The 11,718-nt window shown below is 40.2% G+C and overlaps 1 protein-coding gene across 4 annotated transcripts in view; it reads left to right on the top strand.

Moving 5' to 3' along the window:
• The window catches only part of Phf3 (PHD finger protein 3), a 58,998-nt gene that overhangs the window by 19,979 nt on the left and 27,301 nt on the right, over positions 1–11,718 (top strand). For 3 of the 4 annotated variants that reach the window (XM_010617869.3, XM_010617870.3, XM_010617872.3), the window contains exons 2-3: positions 4,436–4,597; positions 7,212–8,949. In XM_010617869.3, coding sequence (XP_010616171.1) covers positions 4,436–4,597; positions 7,212–8,949 — 1,900 coding nt within the window. The remainder of the gene's footprint in view (positions 1–4,435; positions 4,598–7,211; positions 8,950–11,718) is intronic. The other variant, XM_010617871.3, reaches the window with a different exon arrangement.

Raw genomic sequence — 11,718 nt, 5'->3', positions numbered from 1 at the left:
GGGGGTTTTTTTTTTTTTTTTTTTTTTTTTTAGTTCTCTATCCTAGATATTAGGCTTCATTTGAAGAACAGCTGGAAAAATTTCTTTCGTGTTCTGTGGGCTGTCTCTTCACTCGGTGGTTTCGCTTGCTCTGCAAACGCTTTTTAAAGATGGCGTTCCGGTTGATTCTTTCTAATACTTCCTGTGCAGTTGGGGTTTTGTTCATAAAGTCTTTGCCTACCCCTATGTCTTCAAGAATTCTACCTGTTCTGTCTTCCAGCAGATTTAGTGTTTGCCTTAATATTTAGATCTTTGATCCATTTTTGTTTTAGTTTAGTACATGGTGAGAGATAATGGGTCTAGGTTTAATCTCTAGCGTGTAGAAAGCCAGTTTTCCCAGCACCATTTATTAAACAGGCTTTCTTCCAGTGAGGTGTTTCTTTGGCTCTTTTGTCAGAGATGAGGTGGCAAAGTGTGTTGGGAATTGTTCTGCATCTTTTAATCTGTTCCATTGATCCTCAGGTCTGTTTTTATCATGGTAGCTTTATAGTTTTAATTTCAAGTCAGGTACTGTGATTCCTCCTGCCTTGCCTTTGTTGCCCAGAATTGCTTTTGCTATTCTAGGTCTCTGCCATTGGTATTTTGATTGGGATTACATTAAATCTTTATAACATTTTTGGAAGTATGGGCAGTTTTACTACATTGGTTCTGCCTATCCAGGAACAAGAGATAGCTTTTCATTTTCTGATATCCTCTTCAGTCTCCTTTTTCTGAGTACTGTACTTTCAGTGTAAATTTACTTCCTTCATTAGATTGCTTTCTAAGTATTCATTTTTTGAATGGTATTGTGAAAGATGCGGTTTTCCTAGTTTCTCTCTCAGCGAGCTTGTTATTGTGTACAGGAATGCTATACCTCTGTCTCTGCCTTTCCCATCTGTCATATATATATATATATATATATATATATATATATATATATATATATATATACATATATATATGGAAAAATCATCTTTTGTCCCTTTAACTTCCTACGACCGATTAACCCCTTTATCTTTATTTTGCTATTAAGCTACTTAAAAAATAAAAACAGGACTGTAGTTATTGTCATTATTCACGTATTCACTTCATAACGCCTTATCATCTGACCCTCTCCTCTTTTGTGCAAAGCTAGTGGGTTTTTCTCTTTCCTTCATTCTTCATGTGTCCTTGCCGATCCCTACTTCTTGGACTTCCTCCTTGCTCTTGGTGGTGGAGGATCACTTTAATGCTTCTTTTGCCTTCTCTGATGCTTCATGTCATCAGTGTGTCCAAAACGTGAAGCCATTGTCTTCTAGATGTGTTCTTCCAACTTCTCTGTTTGGATTAATGGAAATATTTTTCTCTTTAAAAAGTTCAAATTTTCTGACCTGCCTTTCCTTTAATTCTTTTATTCAGCAAATATTTCTGGATTATCTCATCGCATACAAGATTGTTCAAGGTTTTGTTCTTTGAGCCACAAATAAATGGTCTTCATAGCACTTACAGTTTAGTGGGTAAAATAGTAAGCAGATGTGCCTGGCCGGAACAGTGTTTCTGAGGGCTGAGGTTGAGTCGGCAGTGGTGGGGCAGCACACCTGGCAATAGCTGTGTGAACCGTCTGGGGACGTGTGCAGTCCAGGAGTGATACAGTGTTGGCTTGATGAGAGGGTGGTGCCTGCAGTGGGGTTAGCTGTGGCCCACAGGGCTGGCAGGGGACTCCTTTTGCCTGCGCACAGGGTGAGGTGCGAGGCTGGCTCTGGTTTGAGAGACGCAGACGGGATGAACAGAGGCTTGTTTACTGGGATCTCCGGCAAAGGGTGGTTACCTGAGTGAGGGAGGATGGGTGCTGGGGAATTGATGGTCTTTTCCAGGGTGCTGGGCTTTGAGTCATCTGCTAGACAGCCCAGTGAGATGCCTGCCTTCAGCACTCAGGTTGGGTGTGGCCTGGACCAGGTGGGGTCAGTAGGAGAGGGTGAGTGAGGAGGAGGGCTGCACTGCGGCTGAGAGGAGAGCAGGCCTGGGGAAAGTTGTGAAGAGCAGTGGCTTTGACAGGGCAGTAGGGTGTTCTAGAAACTAAGTGGGGAGAGGAGTCAGCTGTGTTGGATGCTGCTAGGAAATAAAGGTGGCTTACAGCTGGGTAATTGACCTTTGGATTTGGCTGAGTGTTGTACCTGCCTCTCAGCACAGCTGTAAACTTCATAACATACTCTTCTTTTCCTGTGAACAAACACTGTTAATGAGCCTTTTCTCCTTTTTTTGATTGTTTCTTTCTTTTGTAATTGCAATAAAAAGATAAATGCTCATAACTGGGGCTTTAGCTTAGTGGCACTGAAGCACAAGATCCTGAGGTTGAGCCACAGTACCAAAAAAAATACATGCTCATTGTGGAAAACTGGGTAAACAGAGAGAGTGTAAGAAAGTTTAAACTGTGGTATTCTTTTCTTTTTTTTTTTTGGTTTTTGAGACAGGGTCTCACTATATAGTTGACACTGACCTGGAACTCACTATGTAGCCCAAGCTGGTCTTGAACTCACAGCGATCCTCCTGCCTCAGCCTCCTGAGTGCTGGGATGACAGGCATGCGCCACCATGCCTGGCTAAACTGTGGTATTCTTTATCCACTTTACTACCGGAGATAATCACCAATAAAAGTCTTTTGCATTTTTATGCAGCTTTTTAAATATTATTATTTTTATTCTTGGTACTGGGGATCAAACTTGGGACCATGCACTTGTGAGGCAGGCGGCAGCACCACTGAGTTAAATCCCTGGCCCATATGTAGCTTTGTAATGCAGCTTAAGTGCTTTTATATAAAATTGAGGTGAAAAGTAGTTTAACTTTTGCTTTTTAAAATGAACACTGTGGACCTACTTTATCTAATGTCAAAATTTTTTTGAGAATGTTTGTCGGTGCGTGGCCATATAAACATTCCATCACGAAGGAATAGCCTGACCTGACTTGCCATTTATCTTTACCCCAATGTAAATCGGTCCCGGTTAATTTTCCTGGAGTGTGTTGTCCACCAAGCTTTCAATGTAGAGAATAGTGGTTAAAAACATGGCTTGGTGTTTGAGAACAATACTTGCTTATAGCAGGACGTTTGGAAAATAGGGAAAAAAGTATATGCTTGTCTTTTATAGATAAGAGTTACTACTTATGATTAATGGTGTAATTTTCATCTTTTTCTGTCAGTCCTTTTCCCGCCTGTCTGAATGTACAGTACATGAATTTCATTTGTTTGTTTCTAACAAGGATCAGATTGTGTTTTCAGGCCGGCATTTTCCTCACAATCCATTCTTTCCTCTGTTCCTCATAGTTTATCTCGGTCAGATCGTATGAGCAGTCTTCTTGTGATTCTGTTTGTTGTCAAATTGCTCAAGAAGATGGTACCATTTGAAAGTATACTTATAAAGAATTTTGTTCTCTTTAAATTTTAGGATAGACCACTATCTTGTTGAGCTCTTTTTAAATGAAGTTCTACTTGGATACAGAGAAGGGGACTAGATTACTGCTTGAGGTTCATTCTAACCCTAGGATGAAGATAATTAACATTTGTGTAGTACTCTAAAGCCTACAGAGTGAGTTGTCATACTGCATCTCACTTGACTCTCGCAGCCCTGGGAGGTAGGTAGGACAGGTATTGTCATTCTCATTTTAGTGGTAAAGACGACTGAGAGAGAAGTTACATTACTTTATGTTCTGGTGGGGATTTGAATGCAGATCTTCTCTGAGTAGTTCCATGCTTTGTACAAGATTGCATGTATGCACTGGGAGTGAGTTACATGTTTGCTGGTGAAGTGGCATTTGTTCTGTACAGAAACAGACCTAATGACAGTCTGAATACAGCATTCGTATTTCTCTCAGCGTCCGTCTTCCTGTAATCTCCCTCTCCCCAGTGAAATGGCTTTGCCTCTCGATGAGGAGAAAGTAATTTAAGTATGTAGCGGTGTTGCTTCCCCACTGTTTGGGGGAAGGGAGGTTGTGTTCTCATCTACCCTGCCCTCCTGCTTACACTCACCCTTGTACCACGTACCATAAAGCATCTGTGATCTGGGTGGATCGCTGGACTGTGGCAGGAGCCTCGCTCACAAGCTTTTCAGGGGATGGAACTCATGTGTGACTGCAGGGACTACTCCAGGTGGCGCTGCCCACCTGCCACACCCTAAGGAGCAGAAATGGTGATTGACAGTGTGTGTGACAGAGGTCAAATCCCGGATGAGCATCACTGATGTTCCCTTTGATGAGTCACCTCACAAGGGAGGAGTTTGTCCTGCTGAATCGATGTGGGAGTTCGGCAGTGGTAGTGGCAGCACCACACACGTTAGGAGTAGATCTGGATTTTCACGACTGGTATTTTATTAAAACACTCGCTTTGTTTTCTCTACTTCCCCACGGTATTTTAAAATTAATTTTGTATTGCTTTTGTCTTTTTCTAGTTGTTGGTCTTGACGATATTATGGATGAAGGAGTTGTTAAAGAAAGTGGCAATGATACCATTGATGAAGAAGAGTTGATTTTACCTAACAGGAGTTTGAGGGACAAAGTAGAAGAAAACTCAGTGCGATCACCAAGAAAATCACCTCGTTTAATGGCACAAGGTAACCCTGCCAAAGGGGCCCAGCTAGAAAATCGGAGCTCTAGGAACAGATGTGTTAGCTTAGAAACTTTTAAGCAGAGGTCATATATTTTTGATACTTGCTAGTGAGCATTCTGATGATCAAAACAGATTATGTCAGTTTGTTGTACAAGTGTTTCGTACCCACCACCCATTTTCCTGTCCCCAGAGGAAGCCACTGTTAACTCTTTGAGTTAATATTGATGTTTATCTTTGACTGTGTAGGTGACAAGTATATTGCTTCTACTTTTTTTGACTGTACTGGGGATTGAACCCAGGGCCACCTTGCTGAGTTCCCCAGGCTGGCCTCAAATTTGTGATCCTCCTGCCTCAGCCTCCCACGGTGCTAGGACTGCAGGTGTCTGCTCCATTTTTGTTATTCTGATTTTGCATTTATTTCTTTATGTGACACTTTGGATATTCTTTTTTCCTTTTTCTTATCCCTCTCACACAAATGTACACTTCACATCCTTCCAGTACATGGTTTTGTCAGATCAGTAGTAATTACATTAATATGGACTGTGCGGCTAATGACGATTGAGTTAATGACGCTATGGTCACTTTTCCTTTCCCTACAGTATTTTGTCTTTCCGATTTGATTGTTTTTATTTTTCACTTGTGTATTATGGATCTTACTCTGCCAATTGTCTAACTCTTTTTGTAACGAAACGTGTGCCTGTCGGGTACTCTTGTCATTTTCAGTGCATTGAGGCAGCGTCTCCTGGTGCCTGTGACCCTGCCAGGTGACCTGGGCTGAGCCCCTAATGGGTGCACACCTGTGCTGCTCACTGAAGAGTCTGTGCTTGGTTCCCTGCCGTTTGCTCCTCTTTGGATGGCTCCTTCGTTGTGTGACGCCTCTCGCAGTGACTCTTGAGAGAAAGGAGAGTAGAGATGGACCTTGAAACTTTTTCTGTTCGCAGATTTATTGAATCTGTTCTCAGAATGAAGTCATGGTTTGGGTAGACATAAAGTTCAAGACTCAAAATCATTTTTCTTTAGAAATTTGAAGGTGTTGCTCCCTTTTCTTCTAACGTAGGTGTTCATAAGAAGTTTATCCTGGTGTTTTGGAGATACAATATCTGCTTTCTTCTGGAGTTGACAGGACCTAGTTCTGTATTTTGCTATTTCATGGTAATGCATGTTGGTACGAGTGTCTTTTATGTAGTGATAATAGTGTTTAATTAGATCCTTTACTCTGAAAGTTAGTCTTCATTTCTGAGAAAAATTCCTTGAATTATTTATTTCATTGTTAATTCTCTTTATTTTCTCAACTCCTGTTTCTGGGAGTCCTTTTATGTAATTGGTCTTTCCATTTTCTTTGCCTATTCTGTATCTCTTTATCTTTTTCCTTTACTTGCTGAAATTATCTCCTACTTATCCTCAGACCTTTTTATCAAGTTTTGTACTTGTAATTTCCAGACATTCTTTTGTATTGGAAACGGCCCTTTGGTAACAGTGTCTTCTTATTTTACGGATGTAGTATCTTTATCTTTATTGAGATACTAAAGGTATTTCAAAAGTTTTTATTTCCTTGCATAGTTTTGTTGAAAAGGTGGGCTTTCTCTGTGTTTGAGCCGCTGCTCGCCTGGAGCTGGTGGGTAAGGGTGGGCACTGAGACTGCGGCACCCAGCACCCTCCCAGCAGCGCTCAGGGTCCAAGAGACGCGGTCAGTGTGTGCTACCGCTCATGTTCACAGATCTCAGCATCTAGTACTGCACTGTCCTTCAGGGTAGAGAAAGGATTTTTTACAGACGGGAAGCCATTTTTCTACTGTCCTTCATTTTCTCTTAGGAACCCTTTCTAGGTTGAAATCTTACATTGTTTTTCTTTCAGTGATCTGTGTATCTTACTGTGGCATATGCTTTTTTTAGGAATAGCTTCACTGCTAAAAGCTGATGTAAGAAATGCATTAAAAAAGGATTAGAGACCTTTTGAACTTGCATCTTACATATGATAGGTTCAAATTTTATTGGCATTTAAGTTTCTTAAAAATGTAAAAATTTTTATTTTTGCAGTACCAGCAGTTGAAACCATGGTGCTCTGTCATTGAGCTACACCCCCATCTTGTTTTAAATTTAGTTTTTTTGAGGCGGAGTCTTGCTATCTTGTCCAGGTGGGACTTGAACTTGGTGATCCTCCTGCCTCAGCCTCCCAAAGTGCTTGGGATTATTGGTGTCCAACACCACACCCATTTTTTGTTTTCTTTTATAATTTAGAAATATTTAAAATTTAAAAATATGTAATATTCTTTAAGATTAGAAGCTCTTTTTACTAATTTTTGCTGCCAGTGTCTTATGGAAAAGAGACTGAATGAAAACGTACTGTGTCATAAGTTACAATATCATTCTGCATGTCATAGTGTTTTTCCTCCATCAGAACTCAGAGAACTTTGATAAATGTAAAATTAACATATGCATGTTAAATTACATATATTTCATTGTTTGTGATTGTTAGATTGTGTAACAGTACGTTTTTGTTACAATGATGAAATAAATTTTATAGGACAGAAAAAAGAAGAGATATATTTTAAATTTTACTGAAATAAAAACACATGGCAAAATAGCTAAGTTATTTTTATTTTTTTCTCCCTGTAACAGAACAAGTAAGAAGTTTGCGACAAAGCACTATTGCCAAGCGTTCAAATGCTGCACCACTAAGTAGCACCAAAAAAGCATCTGGGAAGACTGTACCTGCCCCAAAGGCAGGGGCGAAACAGCCAGAAAGATGTCAGGTTAAAGAGGACATCCGCACCTCACTGAAGTCCGAGTACCCGAGGGAGAGCAGGAGGAGCAGCCGACACACTGGGCCGGTCGGAGTGGCGCCAGAGGTATTGGCGGCTTCCGGTCCCTCCCCGGTGTCTCGCCTGGAATTGAAGGAAGACACAGGGCTGGCTTCCGGGCCTGAGTGCGGTGATCAGGGAGACTCCCGGGTGCCGTCTCATGAACTGAACTGTCCGCTTCTTGCAGAGACTTGTGTTCCTCTTGGAGCAAAGGAAACTGAAGCTCTGATGGAATGTAAAATTCAGACTGATAGCGGCCCATTGTTTAAGTTCTCGGATAAGGAGGAAGATGATTCCATTTCAGGGAAAATGGATGAGACTGTTGAAGAAAAGAGGGCAAAGGAAGAACTTGATCAGGAATCAAAGGAGATAGTAAAATTATCCCATGAAGATGACCAGATTATGGAGGACCCTGAATCTTCTGTTGGCATTTCTGGTGATATTGCTTGCATGAATGCAAACAGCACAGAAAAGAACCTTGTAGGTTTGTCTAGTTCAGAGGATGGAGTGACCGACTATAGTTTGAAACTGAGTACCATGGATGTTGATAAAGCTGAGAACTCCCCGCAGAGAAATAAAGTGGAGCCGTCGGGTTATTGTGATGACACAGAGTCCAGTGATACCCAGCCACGGAGCACCGAGTTTTCTAAATCAGCGTTAGAGGTGGTTGGTACTAATGCTTTTGAGCCACAAGGTAATATTTTAGAAAATGCTGTTTGTGATGTGTCTGACCAAAATTCAAAACAGTTGAACATTATTGAAAGTATTCAGATGGAGTCTCAGGAGACAGCAAACCTTCAGAATGACAGCAGCAGCCGGTCAAGTAGTGTTTCTGGTGTGGAGTTGAAAAACAAACCCAAACATACAAAACCTGTAACTTACTCTAAACAAAGCGTGAGCACAGATACGCTGAGGAAAATGGTTGTAGCAAAGCATGCAGTAGTGCATAGCAAAACTGATGCCAAAAGTGTGAAACGAAATGCAGATGAACCAGAATCCCAGCAAAATTTTCATAGGCCAGTTAAAGTGAGGAAAAAAATTGATAAGGAGCCAAAGACTCAAAGCTGTAATTCTGGCGTTAGGGCCGTGAAAAACCAGACTCATTCAGTATTCAAGAAAACGTCGCAGGATCAAACTTCAGTGCAAACCTCCAGACCTGTAACTCATTCTCTGAGCGATAAGGTTGCTCACAGTCACCCCAGTCCTGCACACATGGGACACTCACTACATTCCAGCCACAGACAGGGCCATAAGTCTCAGCAGCAGGCACCAGCGGCGAGGGTCCCCAGTCATGGGAAGGAAGAGCCTGAGCACCCCGGCCTTGAGCAGTATAAGGACGAAGATAAGCTGAAACTAAAAAAACCTGAGAAGAACCTGCAACCTCGGCAGAGAAGGAGCAGCAGAAGTTTCTCTTTGGACGAGCCACCATTGTTCATTCCAGACAATATAGCAACTGTAAAAAGAGAAGGTTCAGATCATAGCTCCGTGTTTGAGAGCAGATCCATGTGGGCTCCCAGCAAGCAGTGTGGGTTTTGCAAAAAACCACATGGCAACAGGTGTGTGTGCTGCATATGCGTGATGTGTGCGTGGAGGGGGGTTGGTCTGAGAACTTTGTTATAGAAAGAAATTGGTTAATATGCAAAGACTTTTGCAAAAACCCCACAAATCTTCATCAGCCCTGGATAATGGTAGAAAGATGGAGCTACTGAATTCATAGATGTGACATCCTGTTACATTTTAAAAATGTAGTCTGGTCAACAGCTGATACAATGGAAGTATTTTGTCTCTGTAACCAGATAGTGTGATTTAGTCATTGCATTTGAAAACAAAACTAAAACTTCTTTGCAAATCAGAAAACTGTTATGTTGTCTGGGGACTGCATTTTAATTGGCTGGAGAAGAACTAGCAATACAATGTAAAGATGATAATGGAAATTCTATTTTTCTTTTGAAGGTTTCCTTAAAGATGCACATTAAAGACTTAATACTGTCATCTTGAAACTATCAAACTTGAGCTTGTAACAGAATTTGATAGCTAAAATTAACTGTTTGATAACCCAGAAGAATTTGTATGTAATATGAGGTAGAATGAAACTATATAATACTTTCGAAATGCTTTAGTGATTCCAAGAATTTCCTGCAAATTCAAATCTTTCAAAATTTTAGAGTTGATTTAGCATTGCCTTTGATTATTTTTTAGGATTCCACCCTAAGTCACTCTCTGACATTGCCTTTCCCCTCCCAGTGTTTTTTTTTTTTGCTAGCTTTTTTGAGGAAAGGGGAATGAGATGAAATGGAGCGTGCACCTGTGAGGTTGTCCCGATCAAATGTTCACATTGCTCTTGGAGCCTCTATCAACACTGACATGATGAAAGGAAATCACTTGAACGTTCATGTTGGTGACTTTTTCCAACATTGTTAGATTACAAAAAAATTAAACTTTAGAGGACAACTTAGTATTTTGTAATACGTTATTTTGGTGGTTGGGGGAGTAGTTGGGGAGGACAGGAGGGAGGTATGAGGCTGTTTTCTGAAAAACAAGTTATATGTCACAGGGCCTCTTCATTTATGATTTCGCCCAAGCCCTAGTTTTAACGCTGGGGAGAAGTCACTTTATAACAAAACACAGCTCCTTTTTTAAATGCTGTAACTTGTTGGAATACAGTGCTATTTTTGTGCCAATAACAGATTTGCTAGTTTTTTTTTTTTTCCATTTAGAACACCTTACTCAGATACTGCAAAGTGGGCTTACTGTTTTTATTTATTTTTATTTTTTTGACATTCAACATGCCTACTGGCCATTTATTTATTTATTAAATTTATTTGGGGGGAGCTTACTGTTTTAAGACAGAAGAGAGTTAAGATGCGGATGGTACTGTTAAGTGCCCTTTTAATAAAAGCACCTTTCTGTCTGCTAGAATCTTCTAAGCGTCTCTCTGGAGTGGTCAGAGAAGCGAGAACTCTGGCACACTTGGAAGCTGTATCAACTGTGCTTTCACTAGTATTCTGATGGCCCAGTCCTCTGGAGTTTGCCCCTCACTACGTAGTCTAGGCTGGCCTTGAACTTGGTGTGATCTACCTCAGCCTCCCCAGTGCTGGAATTTCAGGTGTGAGCCACCACACCTGGCCTTGTCCAGACTTTTTAATGATAGGTGTATCATTTCATCAACATTAGTGGTTATTTTATAAAATGACAGTTTCATGTAAAAAAGTCTTTTTATAACCTAGTGCTCCCTTTAGGATCCTCTCTATAAAATCTAGTTTCATTGCTCCAAGTATAGAAAATGCCTTAGAATGTTAGCTGTATAGAGATTTTGGGTTCTCCCTGTGCCATTGATTTGGATAACATAAACTCACACTGAAAACTCAGTTTGGAAGTGGATTTTGAGATTACTTCAGTCTTGTCAATAAAGAAGCCTGAGTGATTGATATTTAACTAGTCTTCACTGCTACTTTATATTGTATTTGTATATGTTGAATTTACTCAAAAAATGCACCTTTCACAGATAATTTTCCTATTTTAATTCACGTAAGAATATGTATTAGCAAAATAAATGGAAAGAATTTTAATCTTATTTCATGCACTTAGTCACATTGAAGGCTGTTAATATAATAAGCATGATAGTTTCTAGCACTTGTGACAGGTTTGCTTCTGTAAAAACTGTTTAAACTCTAGTATCTTCTCGTTTTGCAACTGGGATTAGTTTCCTTATGCATCCAGTTGGAAATTACATTTTGTAATATGGATACTCATGGAACAGCCAGGTGTAATTATTTAACAGCAACTAATGTGTATCCTTTATTCTGACAGATAGTGATTCTTTGCTATGCTGTCCTCCTGATTGTTTGTTTTGGTACTGGGGATCGAACTTGGGACCTTGTTCTCATGAGGCAGTCGGCAGCACCACTGAGCTAAATCCTCAGCCCTATTCTCCTGATTTGATGTTATACCGAACACATTGTTTTATAAACTAGACTGTTTAGTCCTGTGTTTATTTTTCAATATGACTTTTGGACTTTTCAACATAAGTGTTTGGCATTTTGAAAGGAACAAGTCGTAGTCTTTTCATATTATCTACCTTGTGGTTTTTATTTCCCCACTTCTGCAAAAGATACTTGTGTCTTTAATTTGCATTGTACTTTTTTGGACCATGCTGCAGACTGGGAGACATTTTAAACAAATAGAAATCTCAGCAAAATGGCTCCTTTTAGGCAGTTTCTTAAGAAAATGTTCACAAGAGGAATTTTATTTCTAAAATAAATGGTTTTTGCCTTTTCTTAGGATTTCCAGTGTTTTATAAATGATTTTCTCTGCAGATTAAATTG

Source organism: Fukomys damarensis, unplaced genomic scaffold, assembly GCF_012274545.1.
Source record: "Fukomys damarensis isolate Sample0158 unplaced genomic scaffold, DMR_v1.0_HiC HiC_scaffold_27, whole genome shotgun sequence".
NCBI classification, from domain to species: Eukaryota; Metazoa; Chordata; class Mammalia; order Rodentia; family Bathyergidae; genus Fukomys; species Fukomys damarensis.
The sequence above is the reverse complement of the archived record's forward strand: the minus strand, read 5'-3'. Positions and strand labels throughout refer to the sequence as shown.